General features: G+C 40.6%; 1 protein-coding gene and 1 pseudogene across 7 annotated transcripts in view; both read right to left on the bottom strand.

Moving 5' to 3' along the window:
- MED12L (mediator complex subunit 12L) overlaps positions 1-22,285 on the bottom strand; it is a 363,897-nt gene that overhangs the window by 317,394 nt on the left and 24,218 nt on the right. For all 7 annotated transcript variants that reach the window (XM_032263096.1, XM_032263069.1, XM_032263086.1 and 4 more), the window contains exons 3-4: positions 13,470-13,574; positions 4,227-4,418 (exon numbers count right to left, since the gene is read on the bottom strand). In XM_032263096.1, coding sequence (XP_032118987.1) covers positions 4,227-4,418; positions 13,470-13,574 — 297 coding nt within the window. The remainder of the gene's footprint in view (positions 1-4,226; positions 4,419-13,469; positions 13,575-22,285) is intronic.
- LOC116539897 lies at positions 6,934-9,249 on the bottom strand (annotated as a pseudogene).

Below are 22,285 nucleotides of genomic sequence, written 5' to 3' on the forward strand. Positions count from 1 at the left end.
CCATGACCCCATCTGTACTCCACTCCTGAATGAAGCCTGTTTGGCTAAGGTCAAAATTCCCGGGATCCTTATTTACAAACTGTGTTAATAACATCAACCCTGTCCACCTCACAGTGTAGTTATAAGGATAAAGCAAAACAATTACATGAATCAAAATTATAATGATTATTTGTTGTCAGTTCCAAGGATTTCTCCATGCCAACCAAAGTGCTTTCAGGCCATGAATGTGATCGTTTCTTAGAGGATCCTGAACACTGCTACTATAAATGCCAAGAGCCCTGCTCTCTCTTACTTGATTTTGTTGAAAATTAAGGTTTCAAACCAGCTAACTGATTCAGACAGCATGGCATTTTTCTCTTAACCAAATCCTCATCATACAGTAGATATCTAGTACTGATATGTCACAAAGTTGACTATTCATACACTTAATACAAAGTGCGATCCTAATGGCTGGGTGCAATGGCTCATGCCTGTAATCCCAGCACTTGGGGAAGACAGGGTGGGTGGATCACGAGGTCAGCAGTTCGAGACCAACCTGACCAACACAGTGAAACCGCATCTCCACTAAAAATACAATAATAAACTGGGCATGGTGGCACGTGCCTGTAATCCCAGCTACTCAGGAGGCTGAGGCAGGAGAATTGCTTGAACCTGGGAGGCGGAGGTTGCAGTGAGCCGTGATAGCTCCACTGTACTCTAGCCTGGGCGACAGAGTAAAGACTCCATCTCAAAAAAAGAAACAAAAAAAGTGCGATCCTAGAATAATTCTTTTTAAGAGATAATTCTTTTAGTGTGTGGCCCTTAAAAGCAAGCTATTTCACTTGTTCTTGCCAAAGAAACATGAAGCTTTTCAATCCTGAAAGAAATGCTGCCTGGGTTGCACATTAAGATGCAGTATATTTGGGTCCTGAACGGTGGCTCATATACCAGCACTTTGGGGGACAGAGTCAGGTGGATCGTTTGAGCCTAGGAGTTTGAGACCAGACTGGGAAGCACGGCAAAACCTTATATCTACTAAAAACATAAAAATCATCAAGATGTGCTGACTGAGGAGGGAGAATCACTTGAGCCTGGGAGGTGGAGGTTGCAGTGAGCCAAGATCACACCGCTGCACTCCACTCTGGGCAATACAGAGAGAACAGGTCTCAAAAAAAAAAAAAAAAAAAAAAAAGGGCAGTGTATCCATATACATATTTCATGGGCAACTGAAAAGACTTTAGATCACATACAGTTCCTGCCTTGGGTGCTGACTTCAGAACACAGACTCCATGACAGAGGCAATTGCACTGTACCCAATACAACTAAAAGGGAGATAAAAGTCACATAGGCCAAAGCTAGAAGGCTTCCTCTCTGCAGACAAGATACTAAATTGTATCTCTTATAGACAAAAAAAATAGATACAATTTGACAGGAACACTTTCTGAAAATTAGGCTTACAAGGCACATCTCTCACGGAGCACAAGGCTCTCAGTTTACTGGCTATCATTTAAGTCAGGAACAAGAAAAGCACAGAGTTCAATATTCAGTTCAAGACCTAAGCTGCTGCTTTTCACTAGTGTGGTGTCAGTGAGTTAATTTTCATTGTCAAGGTGAGGTTGTCTCTCATGCAGACATGCCAAAAGGTTATATAGGTCAAGGCCTGAAACATAAGCAAGTACAAGTTAGCATCTCCAAAAGAGTCACTACTAGTAGAATCTTTCATAGATGCCTAAAGGATTTCCTTTGAACTACAATTGGCAGGGGAAAAAAATAAAACATGTGAACTTGCGAAATGTTTAGATGAGACAGCAAACCAAACTCAGCACAGGTCTTATGTTAGCAGCACAATGCAAACCTCTAGCTCACTGTCCATATTGGCAGAAGCCTATGAGAACTGGTTTACGCAAATCAAGGCTTTGGAATTCAGAAGAACATATGTAAAGGAAGTTACTCAATTAAGAAAGCATATCGACCAGACACATATTAATAATTTTGTCAAAACTACAGTTGGACCAACTCAGAAAGAAAAATATGTTTATACTGACTAAAGTATTGACTTCCTCACCTTCTTGCATTACATGTTTTTCAGTAAATAATCCATCTAATTTTAAATGATAGCTAAAACTTGGAAATCAAAGGGCAGCTGTCTGGCTCTAAATCAAGCTACAGGTGCATCTAAGTCCGGAAAGAAAATTAAGACACCTAGCATGTGCTGGCTTTCAATCCACAGAAGCGTGTCCTATCACCATTCTCCTTCAATGGACATCATCACTGCATCCTCTGTTTGCTAAGCAAGGGTAAAGGCAAAAGAAAATTCCATAGACCATAGTAATCAAAGTCACCTGAAAGGAACAGGTGAGAGTTAATGAACTGAACTGCTCAAGACCTAGAAGAATATCCCTAGATGCCAGAAGTCTCCTTTTTCAAATAAATCTACAATTGTGATTGAGTTTAAAGGTCCTTTACAAGCCTCTCTGTGGATAAAGCCTTGGTGTGCTGTGAAGCTTTACAGTAACAGAAAACCAGGTCTTGAAACATGATCCATACAGGAAACCATTATGAACTCAAGATAAGATTTCAAACATGACTCAGGATCTTAGCAGGTAAACCCAGATTTTCTGCCTAAAGCCATCGCACAGATGAATACCAAAAATGAAAGAAGTACTTGAACTCTCTAATATGAAGAACATGCAGAGAATGCATTGCTTACCCAATTCTAAAAGCGATTTCACCATCTCAAAAAGATAGTATGCTGAAGAGGGAAGGGGAAGGATTCTTGAAATGCCCAAGAAATGACTACTTCAGGTATATTTAATCATTTGATAAAGAAAACATCTTCATGTTTGCAAAGAATTAACATCAGGGCTTACCTGATGAACACCTGACTTGGCCAGAGGCAGCTCCTAATAAAGAAAGAAGAACAAAGGCTAATATACTGCACCATGATTCATCTTCTTTCTGCAAGATGAGAAACCACTACTCCCTTAGGGCAAGGGTATCAACTCCTCAAGGGTAGCAAATCCAAAATATGCACTCTAAAAACTTATGAAAAAAGGAAACCTAAATGGAAAGATGTCAGGCTGGCAACAGGGAAACTATGAACTGTTAGTCAAAAGCCATCACATATTGAAGTATGTCCTATGACTTATTTGGCCTTCAGATACATAGCCCACAGTGGGACCACAAAGTAAATGTTCACCACTGGAAAAGGAATCATACATGGTTCAGCCTGGGTTGAGACAGTGGCACTAACTGAATGGTAAGAGGTGGTTATGCTGACTGTTACACTCTTCCAAGATTTCAGTTGCCTTTCACCACTGAAATCTATGCAAAGCAATACAGCATTATGACATTAAGGGAAAATAAAGCCAATGGAAGCTACAGACACTATTTTCAAAGAGTCGCTTTAGAAAACAGGCAAAAATACGAAAGAGCTCCCCAATAAACTGGGCCTATACCAAGCTGGTAGTGAAAACTTAATACTAGAAACAGAAGACAGGCACTCCTAACAGTAAAGGTCCTTAAGAGAGATAAGAAAAGACCCCTGGGATTATTTCAAAGTTGTGCAAGAAATGAGAGATCAAGACTATGAGCAAAGTTTCATAAATTTCAAGAGATACATTGTTTCGGCCACAAGACTGTTGAATCTGTGTATTATTTCCCACTGGAGGAAAATGACCAAAGGCAAAGATTTTAAAAGAACCTCCCACATCCCCTCCCCTATAAAAAAAGCTAGAAGCTATGAATAAACCTGCCCATTTTGTTCTAAAAATTTTTCAAAGAATAAGCACACAGAATCACAATCTTTCTCTCTCTTGGTAGGAAGGAGACAGCTTGAAGCATTTGGATGGGTGCTTTTAAAGACAAGAAAATAACCTCAAAGCAAGAATCTCTTTAACAAATCTTGGACATCTTGGCCTAAGAAAACTGGAAATGTAATTTTTTTTTAATGAGGTCTTATTGCCTGTTCTTGATTTTAAAATCTTGTGTACCTAAAATCCACATAAAACAGCTTGGTATGTGGAATGTTTAGGGGTTTATAGATGTCCTAGGCAACACATGCAATAAAAATAAAGAGGAAAATAGCATGGCGTAGCATCCACCTGGTACTGCAAACCTGCCATTAGGCTTGCAGTCTCAGAAATAATTGGGAAGAAGAAATATATACTTGAATATAATATATATATATTATCACAAACAGCTGATTATAAGACCATAACTAAAACAATGTAAGAAATATTTGATACCTTTTTTGCCAAAACAGAAAGTGGTTTATTTCCTGCTAACTCAGAAAACCAACTATGAATTACACTCTGGGATCGAGGAGTAACCAGCCAATAATTGTCTTTAGCATTAACTTGTGGTTTCTTCCTTCCCGTGTCCTGGAAAGTGTTAAGCTTCAGTTTCTCAGCTAATATACTGCTAAAATAAGCTCCAATCTGTGGAAAGAAGAGAAAAGAAAAGAGAAAGTTAAGACAATATGCAAGTAGATCAGTACTGTACATTAGTATTTTATCTTTATTGTTTCAACTGAAAATCTTCATACAGCCCATCGAAAATAAAATGGGAATTTAGGTCCTTGAAGCCAAGAGACGTGATTTTGTTACACTAACTATGACACACAGCACTTTTATACCACTATTCACAGGTAGTTCAGCAGAGGGGGGGCAAGGAGAGCCTTTGGAAATCTCTAAGATGAAATTAATTACATCCTGAATAAATATCAGTAGAACAGGTTCTGCTAATCCTTCAGCTGCACTTTCTCCTTTCTAATGCTACACACCCGTCAGGAGAGAATGTTTTCCCTGAGAGAAGAAAGCCTAGTAATCACTCAGTAATCATTCTTTTTCTTGTTTCATCTTAATAGCACATATTTTTGGAAAGGAAACTCGGTATTTATACTCAATGCTTTTAAACAAAGAGTCTACAGAAGTTTATTTAAATGGCAAATTACAAAAGATTCAATTAAATTTGGTATTCAGCATTTTTGATTGGGCTGCCAATTTCACAACTACAAGTATTTCAAGAGAAACTAGTATTACCTGCTCTGAATGAGAGTGGCAAAGAAAGCTACTATGAATTACTGTACCATTTTCATATTAACCAAATTAAAAGATGGACAAGGAAAAAAGAAAGGAACAGGTTATAAGTGACAAGAAGGCAGAAAACAAATTAATCTCCAAAAATTTAGTGAATCTCACTAGGTGTGGTGGCTCATGCCTGATCCCTGTAATCACAGCACTCTGGGAAGCCAAGGCAGGCATATCACCTGAGGTCAAGAGTTTGAGACCAGCCTGGCCAACATGGCAAAATCCTGCCTCTACTAAAAACAAACAAACAAACAAAAAAGCAACAACAACAAGAAAAAAAACAAAATTAGCCCAGCATGGTAGCACATGCCTATAATCCCAGCTACTTGGGAGGCTAAGGGTATGAAAATTGCTTGAACCCGGGAGGCAGAGGTTGCAGTGAGCCAAGACCACACCACTGCACTACAGCCTGGGTGACAGAGCAAGACTCCAACTCAAAAAAATAAACAAAAAATTCAGTGAATCTATAAAAAATTTGTTGAAATTTTTTCAAGAATCCTATCAAAGCACCACATTTCAGACTCTGGGAGTTCTTTAATAAGATGATGCACTTAATTTCTGATAAATACCCCCAATAAAGTTAGCAAACAGTGGCAACCATGACTAAAATAAAATACTTACCCTGTTGAAGCAAAATATGAATCACTGCCTTAATGAGTCAAGAAATAATCTATAGGTTGAAACACAGTTGTAAGTCATTAGCCAAGTTCATCTAGAGGGTGAAAAGCCTGACATTCTTTGATCTTTGTGAATGATGTAATAATAAGAAGTCTGTTTTTAGTGTGTAAATGTAATAATAAAAATTAAAATAAGTAGAAAAGAAGTTTTTCTTTTTTTTATACAAACAACTTCATTACAGTTTTTGTGATTTTTTTTAAAGCAAACATTTGAAGGACGTCCAAACGGTGAACAAATTAAGGGTAAAAATGTAGCAAAACCAGCTGTTTGGAAACAAGCAGCCAGTAGCAGCCAACTGTTTAATTTTAAATTTCTCAATTGATATTTGATCTTTGCACTAAGAGCACAAAACACCTACAGCTGTAGATTGCTTTACATTTAAAAGGTCTCTTATTTGCAATTACATATAAGTATTTAATAAACAAAGGTATAAAAATGAAAAAGTAGTCTGAGCAATCAATTTTATAATTATATTCTCCTATATACTTAATGATAGCAATGGAACACAGTGACTGCATGTATTAAATCCTGCTAACAAGCCTTTGTAAACAAATGCATATTGTAAACAAAGTGAAAATTCCCAAGAGAGCAAAAGACTGGAAAATACACATTAGGGCTCCAAAAAAAGGTCAAAACATGATTGTAACAGTTAATTTTATTGTAATAGCAATATATTTATATTATTCAGAAATCAATCCCAAAATTCAACAAAAAGAAAAGAGCCTCATTCCCAAGTCCTAATGCCTACCTCCAAGTAAACATTGATTTTTTTTTTTTTCTCTGCTGAGATTTCTTTTATTTCTCTTGTAAAACAGAGGAGGGGTTAAATAGAGGGTATTGGATTTGGCAGCTGCAGCCCCTTGGGACTTTTTTCTTTTTTTTTTTTGAGAGGGACTTTCATTCTTGTTGCCCAGGCTGGAGTACAATGGCACCACCTTGGCTCACTGCAACCTCCACCTCCCGGGTTCAAGCAATTCTCCTGCCTCAGCCTCCCAAGTAGCTAGGATTACAGATGCCCCCCACTACTCCTTTTTTTTTTTTTTTTTTTTTTTGTAGAGACGGAGTTTTACCATGTTGGCCAGGCTGGTCTCGACCTGACCTCAGGTGATCCACCTGCTTCAGCCTCCCAAAGTACTGGGATTACAGGTGTGAGCCACCGTGCCTAGCCGGGACTCTTTACCAGAGGAGAGGGAGAGGACACATAGTGGCGGAAGCGTTCTTTTAATATGTAGGTCCTTCAGGGAGAATCAAACTATTTCATTGGTAACCCCCCTGCCATACCACTGGAACTGGTGCTTGGAGCCGAAGGGAAGTGAGATCAGTAGATTAATCACCAACACCATCACAAGCACTGCCAGAGAGGTCGAAAGTGGACATCATGGAATCAGACAGCTTGCTGGCAATTTTGTCTGCACATTTCTGCATCATCTTATTCTTCAGGGAAGATGCCAGGGCCTGACCCTGTTGCAGGAGATTCATCTCCATGATCCTCTGCAGCACTGGGCAGCAGTCCACTGAGCAGACATCCACCATATTGTTGTTCTTAGGGTAGTGGTTCCCATTACATTTAGCCCACCCCATCTGATGATGGTTCAGATTGGTGCAATACCCAGTGAGATCTCCAATCTTACACATGGTGGTTTTACTTTCAATGGCATCTGCTATTTTCATCATCGAAAAATGGAGCAACTCGATCTCCATTTCAAGCGGGTCCATACCACCCAACAGCTCATCAGATTCTCCAGTGGCTAAGCATTCCATGGTGTCTTCATTGGCCTACTCAGTATCCTCGATGTCAAAGACCTCAGACACTTCCTTAATGATCTCAGCACTGAGATGGGCGGGCAGACTGTGAGTAGGTGGTGGTGGTATATAGAAGCTGATATTCCCACTGACCCAGTCAGCTAGAACAGCTTTGGCCGCCTGTTCCTGACTGTATAAGCCTCCCTTCTCCTTCCCCAAATGGTGGGCCACTACCGTGCGAAAGTGCTCAGTGGTCTGGAACCCAGAGACACCGTAGCTGTTGAAAATCTCCTCCAGGTTGCAGCGCTGCAGAATGGTTTCCACGGGGGTCACAGGGTCTACCAGCTTCTGCACGTGAACGCAGTTACCCAGGATGGTCCCACCTGAGTTGGGCCCTGGGACAATGCCTGGAGCATCCATCAGACAGATTAACTTGTCCAGGTGGACCTCCTACATGAATTTGGTAATCCCAGAAACGGCTCCCATGCTGCATGCATGGCTGTGCTTCAGGTTATCGATTAGGCTGCTCTTCCCAACATTGGAAAGACCCACAACGCCACACCAATGTGCGTGCACACTTCACCAAGGCGGCAATAGTTCCCCAGAACCCTCATGAGGTTTTCAGCTCCAAAGCAGGCTTTGCTTTTCAGCAGTGACTCAGAGGCCTGATCTACTGGTACACTGCAACAGTTCAGGTTTTTGACCTGATGCTGGGTACTGGCCTTGAAAGCCACGGTTAGCAACTCATTCTGAAGGTAATCCAGCCATTTCTCCACAACCTCCTTGGGGACCAGGTCTATCTTGTTCAAGACCAGGACCAGCTTCTTATTGCCTTGTGCTCGCAAGACAGCCTCCTCTATTTGGAAGCAGCGGCAGCCTAATGGGTCTCTGGCATCCAGGACTTCCAGAATCACATCCGAGTATTCCACCACCTTACGGACCTCCTTGTAATAAGCCTTCCTCCTGGCCTCGTATGTATTTAATTCCTGCAAAACTTCCTCCTTACAAACTCCTCCTGGCGTCTCAGGACATCCTCACAGTAGCTCTTGATGGTCCTGCGTTTTTGTCCTTCTTGCTCCCAGGCAACTTGCTGCATCTCCTTTTTCTTTTTTTTTTTTTTTTTTTTTTTTTTTTTTTTGACTGTGGTTCCCACTGTTAGATCTGACATACAGAGAACCCTCTTCTTTAATTCAGCCTCTCGATTGGCATGATCATTGGAGTGAACCAAATGAAGTGTACTGGGCACTTTGGAGGTTGCTTTCTTCCCATTTTGCTTTTCAGGCTTCTTGTGGCCCTTGGAACCCTCACCTGGCTTTTTACTTTTGTGTCTAAGTTTCATCAAGATGACCAGCTTGAAAGCAGATAGGTTCAAATCTGCTTGCTCTCTGCCTATATCTCCGGCGGGGATGTGAGAAGAGACACCAACACGGACAGAACTCTTGGGCGAGCAATTAAATGCTCTCCCGCAGCTAGGCTCAGACTTCCGGATCCTAGGCCTGCGGCGCCCGACTCCGCCCACTGTGCGATCTCCACTGGGGGCGGGCTTCCATCCCTTCCTCGCTACCGCTCTGACCCCACGTCCTGGCTGCCACGAGGGTAGGCAACAGCGGAGAAGGTAGAGGAAAGACAGCGGCAAAGTGACAGGGAAGAAGCAGCGGGTCGACTGGTGCGGCCATATACCCTTCTCACAAGCCAAAGTTTTGTCTGCGGGCATCTGTCTGGGGTTAAATATGCGTACTCCCATGCACTCACCATGCCCGAATCAGACAGGGGTGGGGGATGGTGTCTTTGTCTGCCTGGAAGATGGCGACAGCAGGGTGTAAGAAAATGGCCGCCTGGGTCACATGTCTGGCCGAGTACTCCCCACCTGAAGTGAATTGGTTAGCTATTTCCAACCACCTTCCCAGGTCCTTGGGCCACAGACAATCCCAGAGTACTTCCAGCTCTTTCTGCATAAGTTCAGATCTATGGCGAGACCCAACCCGAGCTGGAGCAGGAGGCAGAACAACTAGAAGCCTCTCCCACCCGTTTGCCTTCTTCCCCTCCTACTCCATCCTTCCCCAATCACCTTTGATTCATTTTTTATGTGTCCTTCCAGTGTTTCTTTATGTGAATACAGGTGAGTAAACACACATCTATTATTTTTTTCTTCCTTGTATGTATAGTTCATTATGCACACCTGGTAAATATCTGAGACCCTTCCTTATCTGTATACCGAAAACTGCTTCATTTTTATAGAGGCATAACTATGTACTGTGTGGATATATATTTTATTTAATCGAGCTACCATTAATGGACATTCATAGCATTTGTTCCAAAATTTTGCTGTTACAAATCATACTAAAATGAACAGCCTTTCACATTTGTTATTTCAAACTTAGCTACAGCTTTAGGATAACTTCCAGAATTCAGATTGTATAATTCTGCAGTTTTAATAAGCATTGCCAAATTGCCCTCCAAGAGGTTTATACAATTGTGTACTCCCAAAAACAAGGTACGAAAGATAAGGTTTTTGTTTTTAGGGTTTTATTTTGTTCGAGACAGAGTCTTGCTCTGTTGCCCAGGCTGGAATGCATTGGCATGATCTTAGCTCACTGCAACCTCTGCCTTCTGGGTTCAAGCAATTCTTCTGCCTCAGCCTCCCAGAGTAGCTGGAATTACAGGTGCCCACCACCACACCCGGCTAATTTCTTTCTTTTCTTTTTTTTTAAAAAAGCTAAAGATGGGGTTTCACCATGTTGGCCAGGCTGCTCTTGAATTCCTGACCTCAGGTGATCTGCCCCCCTCCCTCGGGCCTCCCGAAGTGCTGGGATTACAGGTGTGAGCCACAGCGCCTGACCAGAGATAAGATTTGTTTAACATTTGTTTCCATCTGTCCAAAGTTATTTTTAAAAATAATTCATTTGATAAAAATATGGGGAAAAAATTTAGAAGTTACATTATAATTCATGTATTTCATATTTATAAAATTAAATTCCCCTCAGAAGTCTTGGGTCCTTGAGTGAATCTCACAGAAAGAGTGGTAGAAAAAGTCTAATAGATGTTATTTTTATTCACTCAGTTATTTAAATTGACATAAAACTTTATACAACTGAACAACTTAGCAGTTTACAACAAGAGACATAAAGCATTCATACTCTCTGTTATGGACTAAATTGTACATCCTCAAAATTCATCTGCAAGCCTTAACCCCCAATGTGACTATATTTGGAGATAGGGCCTTAAGGAAGTAAGTAAGGTTAAATAAGGTGACAGGACTGGGGCCTAATCCAGTAGGACTTTATAAGAAGAAGAGATACCAAGGAGGAACGCACAAGGAGAAAACACCATGGGAAGACACAGTGAGAAGGTGGCCATCTGCAAGCCAAGAAGAGAGACAACTGGAGACAGCAAGTCTGGTGCCAAATTGCCCTCCAACAGGTTTATACAACTGTGTACTCCCTCAAACAAGGTATAAAAGATAAGGTTTTTATTTTTGTTGTTGTTTTTTGTTTGTTTGTTTGTTTGTTTTTCTTAGAGTCTTGCTCTGTTGCCCAGGCTGGAATGCATTGCCATGATCTCAGCTCACCACAACCTCTGCCTCCTGGGTTCAAGCAATTCTTCTGCCTCAGCCTCCCAGAGTAGCTGGGATTACAAGTGTCCACTAACACACCCGGCTAATTTTGCTGACAGGTCTGGTGTTTTATGTTGGACTTCCAGCCTTCAGACGGTGAGAAAATAAATTTCTATTGTTAAAGGCACCCAGTCTGAAGTATTTTGTTATAGCAGTCCTCATAGATTAATATACCCTTTAACCAAGTATTAATACAATTCAGGGAATTTATCCTAAAGAACAAAAGCTATATTTTCAAGTATGACCACAGTTTTTTTTATAAATAACCATGAGAAACTGGCAACAAACTAATTGCTGTATATAGAGGTTTCAGTCAATTACGTAACATACATCATGGAATGTTAATGTTATCTAGCCATAAATTATTATTCATATGACTACTTCAGCCATAAGGAAAAGTGCATACAAAATAATGTTTCAATTTTTTTTTTTTGAGACGGAGTTTCGTTCTTGTTACCCAGGCTGGAGTGCAATGTCGCGATCTCGGCTCACTGCAACCTCCGCCTCCTGGGTTCAGGCAATTCTCCTGCCTCAGCCTCCTGGGTAGCTGGGATTACAGGCACGCGCCACCATGCCCAGCTAATTTTTTGTAGTTTTAGTAGAGACGGGGTTTCACCGTGTTGACCAGGATGTTTTATCATAATTTTTAAAAAGGAACACAAATTACATATACATAATTGCAGTTGGTAAAAAAATTGTACCAAGATTGGAAAAAGACAAACTAAAAACATTGTGTTTGGTCAATGGGACTATCTGCAGAAAATGTTTCTATTTTCTTTCACACTGCTTAAATAATCTCATATATTTGTTTATACATGTATGCACATAAAAACAGATCTAGAGTGATACACAAACCATTAACATGTTTCTCTGGAGGAGGAAAAGGAAATAGAAATTCACCTGCATATCTGATTTCTTTTCATTTGTATGTATGATGTTTTTAATTTCTATTTTAATATCCAACTCAAAATATATGAAAAAAATCAAACAGTAAAAGAATACAAATAGAAATATAAACAATTCTATTTATATTCCTAATTGATAAGATAAACACACAGAAAAAGACATTTAAAAAAGTTTTGAGCACAACATTCTGACTATATGCTTTTAATGAAAGTTAGTCTAAGAGCAAAAAGTATTGTAGAAAAACTGTACATTTATTCAGTAGTTTTGCTGTTGGAGTGGCAACGAAATACTTTATTCTGGAACTTTTCTATATGTGTTGCAAGATAGAATAAATATATTGATATCAATAAGAGCCAGGGTTCTCAGTTTGGGAGAAAGGAAACCTAAACATGGAATATGAAAAGGTAGGGGAAATACCCTGCAGCACTGGGTTAAAATGGTAATGATAGGTAGGTAGAAAAAATATGTATCTATGTTTCCCATCTCTATCCACTGAGAAAGCCTAGAAAGAATGACACTCCAGTAGCACTGAGCATGTCTAGCATCCAGATCTGGTTTGGGAAAGAACAAATTTGGAATGTGTTTTGGTGCCAAAAGTAAGGAAGTGCTCATAGGACGACAAGGACATTTAACCAGGAGCCAGGTTAGAGGGGCCCCTACTGGCCGAACATGAGACAATTTGAGCATCAAAAAGAAAAATGAAGGTATGGATTATAATACATTAAATTAAAAGAAAAAAATCCAAAGTGATACTAAAAACTTGAGTTTAAAAGGAACCACTTCTTTTTATAAAACAATGCCAAGTGAAACATGAGTAAGGAATGATAATTAGAAAACCTGCATTTTGTACTCACTAGCAAAATAAATCATTCAGCAGGAGTCATCAACTGATGCTGAAATAACAGGGTGAATTTTTATTGAAGAATAGGATATTTATATGCTCTCACCTTGTAGACCTTACTAAGAGGTAGAGATGACTACCTTTCCAATGCAGGAAGATGGTTGACACCACCTGGACCAAGCAATCAAACTATAACCAATAATAAGGCAAACTCGCATTGCATGTCTCCTGATATGATGCAATGTTGTCTTCTTACAAAAAAATCTAACCTGAATCCTGTCATGAGAAAACAATCAGAAAAATCTAGAATATAGCACTAGTATGTCAGACAACTGACCTGGGCTCTTCTAGTATAGCAGTCATGAAAGCCTTTTTAAAAAGGCAGGAGAGAAAAGGAGGAAGAGAGGTAAAGAGCTGTACTGTACTAAATTAAAAGATGTGACAGCTAAATGTAATGTATGATCCCTGATTGGATCCTGGGGAAGGAGAGCATACAGGGTATCTGGGGGAATTCTGAGTATGGATTGTGGCTTAAATAACATTAATTTATCAACACTGATTATCAAGGGTGTCACATATACACACTTTTTCACAAGTTTGAGGAAACAATTAACATTACCTTTGATGGATTAATTACAATATTTCTGGCTGAGCCATGTTCATCTCCAGTGAAGGCTGGCTGATTATTGAAGCCTTGCTTTACATTCACAGCAGTAAGTTCATCCTGTTCAAGAGAAGGTACTGATTAAGCAGAAGGATGTAAAAGCTTCAACATAATCCAACATATTGCATCCTAAGTAATAGCTAAATTTGTTATGCCCTGTAGAGGAGAATTCTTGAAAGGACAACAATCAAAGGAGGCAGAGATTGAAGTTTAAACACCAATATGTGAATGTGTAGAGAGATAAAGCAAATGTGGCAAATGTTAACTATTGACTCTAGGTATACAGCATATGGGTGTTCATTATACAATTTTTTTTTTTTTTTTTTTTTTTTTTTTTTTTTTTTTTTTTGGAGATGGAGTCTCTGTTGCCCAGGCTGTAATGCAGTGGTGCAATCTCGGCTAACTGCAACCTCTACCTCCTGGGTTCAGGCAATTCTCCTGCCCCAGCCTCCTAAGTAGCCAGAATTACAGGTGCCCACCACGACACCCAGCTAATTTTTATATTTTTAGTAGAAACGGGATTCACCATGTTGGCCAGGCTGGTCTTGAACTCTTGACCTCAAGTGATCCTCTGGCCTCAGCCTCCCAAAGTGATTGGATTACAGGTGTGAGCCACCATGCCTGGCCCATTATACTATTCTTCAAACTTTACTGTAAGTTTATAATTTTTTTTAACTTATAAGTTACAAAACGATTAAACAATGAGCAAAAAGCCAAAGAAATATAAAATGATAGAATTTTTTTTAAGAATTGTTTCCAGGCTGGGCGCGGTGGCTCGCACCTGTAATCCCAGAACTTTGGGAGGTCGAGGCAAGTGGATCCTCTGAGGTTAGGAGTTCAAGACCAGCCTGGCCAGCCATGATGAGATCCCATCTCTACCAAAAACACAAAAATTAGCCAGGCGTCATGGCAGGTGCCTGTAATCCCAGCTACTGAAGGTTGAGGCAGGAGAATCGCTAGAACCCAGGAGGCAGAGGTTGAAGTGAGCCGAGATCACACCACTGCATTTGACAGAGCAAGACTCCCTCTCAAAAAAAAAAAAGCATTGTTTCCAGAGTCCATAGTTTGACTCTCCATTCCTGACCAGCCTCTATGCACACGCCTAATTTATGTTTAAGAAAGCTGGGTCACTAGCTTACCCAAGACTTATAGTGAATTAAAGACAAATGAAGGGTTCCTAGGCACATGCCTTATGATTACAGCCACACAACATCACAACCTACAACTGAAGGGAAGTTTAGAGCTGCAATGTTTTCTCACATATTTTGGCTCACTTGATCTTTACCAACTAACTCCAATTCCAAGGGAGAGAGTAGACATGTCCGTTGTACAGATGAGAAAAGTGTGCCTCACTAAGCTAGTGCAGCAACTGGACAAAGCCAGCACAGAAATACTATCTTCTAAATCCTAGACTAGGAAGAGAAATTTCCATGACACCATGCCACCAAAGAACAAATGCCACATGAAAATGTGGTCTAAAAATACGTGGCTACAATTCCTACTCTCCTTAAAAAGACCTCCTACTGGATACACATAGGAACACTTTTCCAAGGTCACAACACATCAAAAATAACCCAAGCCTTTAAAAAAAACAAAAAGACCTCCTTGCCCTATCCAGATTATCAGAGTTATGGAACTAAATTCGAGTTTCTAAAATACAGACTTGAAAAAATAAGAGGGAGAGGTTTGAATAAATGAAACTACCTCCTGCTTCCCTCACTCCAAGCCAAGAAATAATTCTAGTAACAGTTGGAATAATAGTAGCCATGGCGTAAGAATAAAATATACTTATTACTTTAAGTAATTGCTGCATGTGTAAAATGAAAAACAGCAACTGATCAAAATCATTGCTAAGATTAATCAAGAAGCTTAGAACAAAATAGTTTATGACATTTAAGCACCTGACCAAAATCTAAAAAGGTCACGTTGGCTAGGAACAGAGGTCTCCTGGAGACATGCCATGTAACTTTACTTAATTATGTGTGCTCTTACTAATGCCTTGGCGAGCCACTGTTTTGGCGAGTTTTCAAAAGACCCCTGTATAGGAAATTTCACTTAATGGTAATCAAGTGTCCTCTAAGCACAGAAGGTCACTGAAATCGTGATCCACACAGAAGATGAGTTACATGTACATATCAGAAGGTATCTCCAAACTGCTCCCACATTTTCAAATAACTTATGTGAAAATCTAGAGCAAAACTACATAATGCATACTTTAAGTCAGAAAGGTTTCAGTCAACTCAAAGCCATTGTGCTACCGAAATTTCAGTAGTCTCTGAGACTAAGAAAGTAGGAGTACTAGCAGTGAGCTCAAGGAGAAAGTAGGATGAGAAAACTGAATATTTATCTTTGATTTACTATCAGAGTATTACAAGAAACATTGAGTAACAGCATATGTTTTTACTAAAAATACATTCTGGCCTAATCAAGAAGAATGTGTGAGGTTTTCAGAACCACATAGCTCTATTCAGTGTTGCTTCACTTTTTAGTTTAAACTAACACCAGATCAGATAGCTGCTCATTGTATGCAACTGCTTATCACCGGCATGAAGATGTGCCCACTCCTGATGTGTGCACAAACTCAGAATCCCCAGAAGAAAAAGAACATGGAACTAGATATACATATCTGTCATCTATTTCAGATTTTCCTCAAACTAGGAGCCACACAGATATTATTGGGAGCCTTGAGTTCTGAGAATTTTAAACTGCATTCTAAATTTCACAAAAACACATGTAGAATTTGATCACTTCTCACCACCAGCACTGTATCATCTCATGCTTAGGCAATAAAATGGCTCCTAACTGGTCTAGCTTCTCCCCTTGCCCCCTGAAGAACCCTTTGACCACAGCAGCCATAGGAAGCTTTTTAAAACTCAAGTGAGATCATGTCACTCCTGCTCAAAACCTGCAATAATGCTCTATTTTACAAGCAAAGGCCCTATGATGTCTTAAAAGTCCCTGTGTGATCTTAACACCATTACCTTTCTGGCCTCATCCCTAACCATACTCCCCCTCACCAACACGGTCCAGTCTCCTTGCAATTCCTCAAACATACCAGCCCAACATTCTCTAATCAGGGACTCTGTACTGTCCATTCCCTCTGCCTGGGCTGTTCTTTTTCCTGGTGTCCACATGGTCAACGACCTGACCATCTTAAGTCTTTGCTCAAATTTCACATTCTCAATGAGAAATGTGATGACTCTATTTAAAATCGGAACTGCCCACCCATTCCCTTTACCTCCCAGCATTCCTAATCCTTCGACAATCCATACCATTTATCACCTAAAACACACTGTCATTTACTTACAATGTATATTATTGGTCTCCTCGAGGAGAAGGTAAGGTACACAAAACTGGGGATCGTAATTTTGATCACAAACACAGGCCAAGTACAGAGCCCACAGATGCAGTGCCTAGCAAATAGCACACATCGCAGGTGTTCAATAAATATTTGTTCAAAGACTAAATGAATGAATGACATCCTATTCTGAACAATTAACATGAGCATACTCTGAGTCACTACCTCATGAATTTGGAGCTGTAATTTCATTTGTGTTTCTAACCAGCATCGCTTTGTCACCCAGAGTAGGGGCAATCACCCCAGCAAGCCTCACACACCATCCTGAAAACAAAGATTTTATAACATCGATTTCCCTAGTGTGCAATGAAGTTCATAGATAACTTACCTATACCAATATTTTTTAAAATCAATATAATGCTCTCATTCTAAAATTGTTAAAAAGGAAGTAACTTATGATTTAAATAGGCACTTCAACAGGAAACACTCGGGCACACTACACTGGACTCTCACAACTGCAAAGTGTGGTCAACGGCCCAGGAGCACTGGCATTACCTGGGAGCCTATTAGAAATGCAGAATCGTGGCCAGGCATGGTGGCTCGTGCCTGTAATCCCAGCACTTTGGGAGGCCGAGGCAGGCGAATCACGAGGTCAGGAGTTTGAGACCAATGTGGTCAACATGGTGAAACCCTGTCTCTACTAAAAATACAAAAAATTAGCTGAGCATAGTAGTGGGCGCCTGTAATCCCAGAAGCAGGAGAATCACTAGAACTCAGGAGGCAGAGGTTGCAGTGAGCCAAGATCACACCACTGCACTCCAGCCCAAGCAACAGTGTGAGACTCCATCTCAAAAATAAATAAATAAATAAATGAAAAGCAATACAGAATCTCAGCCTCTCCCACCGAGTCACAGTCAGCATCTTAACAAATTCCCACATGATTCATGGACAAATTAAACTTTGAAGAAGCGAGTCCTAGAAGACAAATTGTTAAATGTTTGTTCCTATGCCTAGCATCAGCATAACATAGTAAATACAAAATGCAAACTGATACAGACAGTTGTGCTGTACTGCCATTTAAAATGAGCAGGAAGGGCATAACATGAATTTTTTGAAACAGTGAAACACTCTTGGTACAGTTTCAAACTAACAAAATAGTCTCCCAGCATATTAAGACACAACAGTTATACTCCTCAGAAACTCAGTGTATATTAAATGTTCATTAAAATCATACAAAAAATACGCTGAGCTCATATATAAAACAGATTCCCACCTGAGACAGGAAAAAACAGTTGAAGTTCAGTGACACATCTGAAAGTGCAGGGGACACAGGAAAATTCTTCATGGAACCCACCCATCTGCACACTGAGGACAGCCCCACCCACTCAATGGTAGCAGACACAAGCAACTAACTCATCCCATCTCTACCCAGATTTCCACAGCGCTTCCAGTGAGAGCCACAGATAGCTTTTATCTTTTAGAGCCCTATTCTGAAAAGGGAGTTTAAGAAACCAGGCTATGGATTTAAGAAACACTGAGCTCCACCCTGGAGTGTCAAAGTCTTGCTCGTGCTGCAACACCCCAGCAATGGGGATGCTCTAATTCCAACTCATTAGGCCATCCTCTAGCTCACAGTTGTGGTTACAGGTGAATACACGCTGGCACCAGCTAAGACTGAATGATGGAGATGCGCACAAGAGGGAGGAACACACCATGGGTAAGATCCAGGGGTCTTTAATCAGACAACTCAAATTTAAACCCCCCACTCCATTTAGGAGGGGCTCTAAGCAAGCTCTGGGACCATTGCTGTGTCTCTGTTTCAGCTGTAAAACGGGGATAGTAATAGTTTCTACCACGTTATCTCTGTAAACCAGTTCAAAAAAACAAAAAGCCAGGACAGTAACTAACTTGGCCAAGGTCACAGAGTAGTGAAGAATTCCAAAAAGTCCATGCTCTCAACCATCATAACCATATAAAAATGGCTGGCAATTAGCATTGCTGCTATTGATTATATCATATTTTTAGTTCCAGAAAGTGATAACCTGAAGCTCCAGTCAGCGGAGAAACAAAAAGCCTTCTTGGAAAATTAAAATAACCCTTTCCTTAAAGCAGTGGCTCTCAAACTTTTGCATCCATCAGAATTCCCTGAAGAACTTGCTAGAGCACAGCTGCTGGCCTCACCCAGAGTTCCCACTTCAGTAGGTCAGTGGTGATGTCAGAGAATCTGTATTTCTAACAAGTTCCCAGGTGATGCTGATAGAGACCATACTAACATGAAGACCTGAGGTTTCTGCCTCTCTAGAAAACCTGGGTTTCCACGCCCAGTGCCAGCATTGGTCTCACCACCAGGAAGAAATTGATGTCCCATCTTGGCTTGAGAGCAGGAGATCCCAAGAAGAAAAGTCCATTCTCTACCACACCCTCTTCCCCCACTGTAAAGGCACAAACGCAAAGCTACACACACACACACACACACACACACACACCCACCCACCCACCCACCCACCCAGGAAGGAACAAAGCATATAAAGTTTTCACTTCACTCCTTTAACTTCCTACAGAACACTAGGAACACAGACTACTCAATTACATGAAGAAGCAAACAAGAGCCAAAAAAGAACCCTGGCAGTCACTTCTGTGAGGTTTACTAGTACAAAACCTTAGTTCAGGGTCTTAGAGAAACTAAGTGAAAGGAGGTAAAAATCCAGAGCACCACAACCAAAAAATGCACCCTGATGGTCTATTTCCTAAAGTTTCTGAGAAGAGTTAACATTAATGACAAGAATCCAAAAGGCAAGAATAAGATTCAAATTCCAGAGTGTTAACTATTGTTGCTTAGACATTATTTCTCAAACTCCAGTAATGCACCAATAGACCCCTTTTAGAGGAAAACCACTTTATCTAACCTGAGGGAGTCTGTAGACCCCAAGTTTGAGAAACTGGACTGGAACATGGATACTTAATGGTATTAGGCAGCATTAAGAGATTCAGAAGAAGAGGTAATGTGTGTTACATGAACTCAAACAACAAACTTTTATAACGCTGCTCTGAAGGCTTTTGCCAAGTCTAATCAGGCAAAAATAGAAAGAGGAGAGTCCAAATTTTGCAACGGCATACTTCTAAAACCCCCAAGCCAGAATCTGTAAGGGACACAAATAGCTTCCTCTTGTACTAGCCTTGAACATCTTCAAAGATGTCTCAAAATAATGGAGGGTAACAGCCACCAAAATTCTTACAATGCCTTTCCTTACAGAGATTTAAGCTTGTTCAGCTATATCTAGCCAACAATTCTTAGGACAGAACTTCCAGCAACTACTCTGTCCATCTGCAAAGGTGGGGCAACTAAGATCCCAAAACTTCAGGCACACACAACAGTTAGTCAAGATCTCATTCTCAGGATTGTGCTCTGGGAACCAGATCAGCAGTACTGAACCTTTTCCAATAAAAGGACTCGTAAGGTTGAACATCTTCCCATTGTACAACATGCAGAGTAAGAGAAAAAGCACTTTTAGTAACCATTAGGAAGGAGAGGAGACCATGAATGCAGAGATACTTTTAAATATGTTTAACATTAGCAGCACCTAGGACAAAACAGTTGTACACACACATCCAAGATCAAGTATTTACTAAGCCAAGAGACAATGCCAGCTGAGAATGTAAATTCACACTCCTCACCAAGCGGTCCAGAGTAGCAGTGCACCAAACCACTGTGCACATGGATTTCAACAGGTTTACAACAAAGTAATCCAAACAGAGAGAAAGGAGAACTCTCACACCTCGTCACTGGTTTCAACTAAAATCACAAGCTTTAAAGCAATTCTAGGGAGACAGGCACACAGAGAGAAACAGAAACCAAAGCCTAGAAAATAGTCCATGCTAATATATGAAAGACCTGCGTTCATGCTGTATTTTTGTATTCTACACTGGTAACAAAAATCAGACCTTCGATACTTTGGGTAACCTCCAAATGCATTCATAAATCTCATGCATTTACCTTGAACTTCAGAGAATGATCTTATATTTTGGATCACTTTCAAAGCAATCTTTTAATTTCAGTGAAATGTTTCACTGGGAAAGTGAAAACATTTTGATGCTGGTTTGGGAATTTTTTAAACTCTTTCTCACTCAAGGAAAAAAAAAAAACCTCAGTTTAACACAATTTTCAACGGTCATCTCAAGGGCAGATAATGCACACAAATACATATTACAGACATTCACAACCTCCTCCAGCATCACCATCTATCACACAGAACATGCACAGAAACTCCCAATTTTCTCAGTCACCTAGTAACATCTAGCAAACTAGTTCCATGACGGTTCAATGATTGGACAGAAATTTCCACCAGGGATGAGAATACCACAGAAGTAGAAAAAGATCCCTCTATGTGCTAGTCAGGAAGGCTGGATTAGCACAAGTCTTACTCAGAACAAACAAAAAATTTTTCTTTTCTTTTTTTTTTTTTTTTTGAGACAGAGTTTCACTCTTGTTACCCAGGCTGGAGTGCAATGGCGCGATCTCAGCTCACTGCAACCTCCGCCTCCTGGGTTCAGGCAATTCTCCTGCCTCAGCCTCCTGAGTAGCTGGGATTACAGGCACGTGCCACCACGCCCAGCTAATTTTTTGTGTTTTTAGTAGAGACGGGGTTTCACCATGTTGACCAGGATGGTCTCGATCTCTTGACCTTATGATCCACCCGCCTCGGCCTCCCAAAGTGCTGGGATTACAGGCATGAGCCACCGCGCCCGGCAACAAAAAATTTTTCATGGTTTTATAGCCATATTTCCCAACCTTGTCCACCCCTCCCACAAAAAGAACATTCTCTCAGACCCCCAAAGATGTCTGTTTGTGAAACTGGGCTATGATAATGCCCATGACAGATACATTTAATTGTGATCAGGCAATACCTACAGTTAGCAGCTACAAAAGACCCAGAAGATAAGGGAAGAATCTTTTACTCCTCATACCTCATGATTAACCAGACCTACCCATACTTCTCCCAAAACATATCTCACACCTTTATTCCTTCCTTTAAAATACTACAGCGCCCACTCTGACTGAGGCAGCTGTTACAGAGGATCTGGCTACTGCTCCGTACACATTTCACTTCTGTCCAGCATGCCTACTGGTCCTGGATGGATCTTCCTGAAACAGTTTTCTATTCTGCACTCCCCTATCCAAAAGCATCAGAGAAGGCTTTCTGCTCTTTTTCCCCTGAGAAGGGAATAAAGCAGCATCTAGCATAACTGTCTACAAACCCTCAGTAACATCTCTGGGCTTCTCCCCACTTATCTCTGGCCCCGAATCAAAACACAGTTACCTAGGACTGGCATTAAAAGCCTTAAACAGTCAAGCCCAGTACTCCAGTCTGGCTTCCATTCTAAGTCTCAGAGTCACTTGGATCTGCATTTGAATCCATAGCCTTACCTACGATTGAGACTGAGGTACCTGATCCTTCTGCATCTTGGTGGCTTT

This window comes from Sapajus apella, unplaced genomic scaffold (assembly GCF_009761245.1).
Source record: "Sapajus apella isolate SASKATOON/1434 unplaced genomic scaffold, GSC_monkey_1.0 scaffold4, whole genome shotgun sequence".
NCBI classification, from domain to species: Eukaryota; Metazoa; Chordata; class Mammalia; order Primates; family Cebidae; genus Sapajus; species Sapajus apella.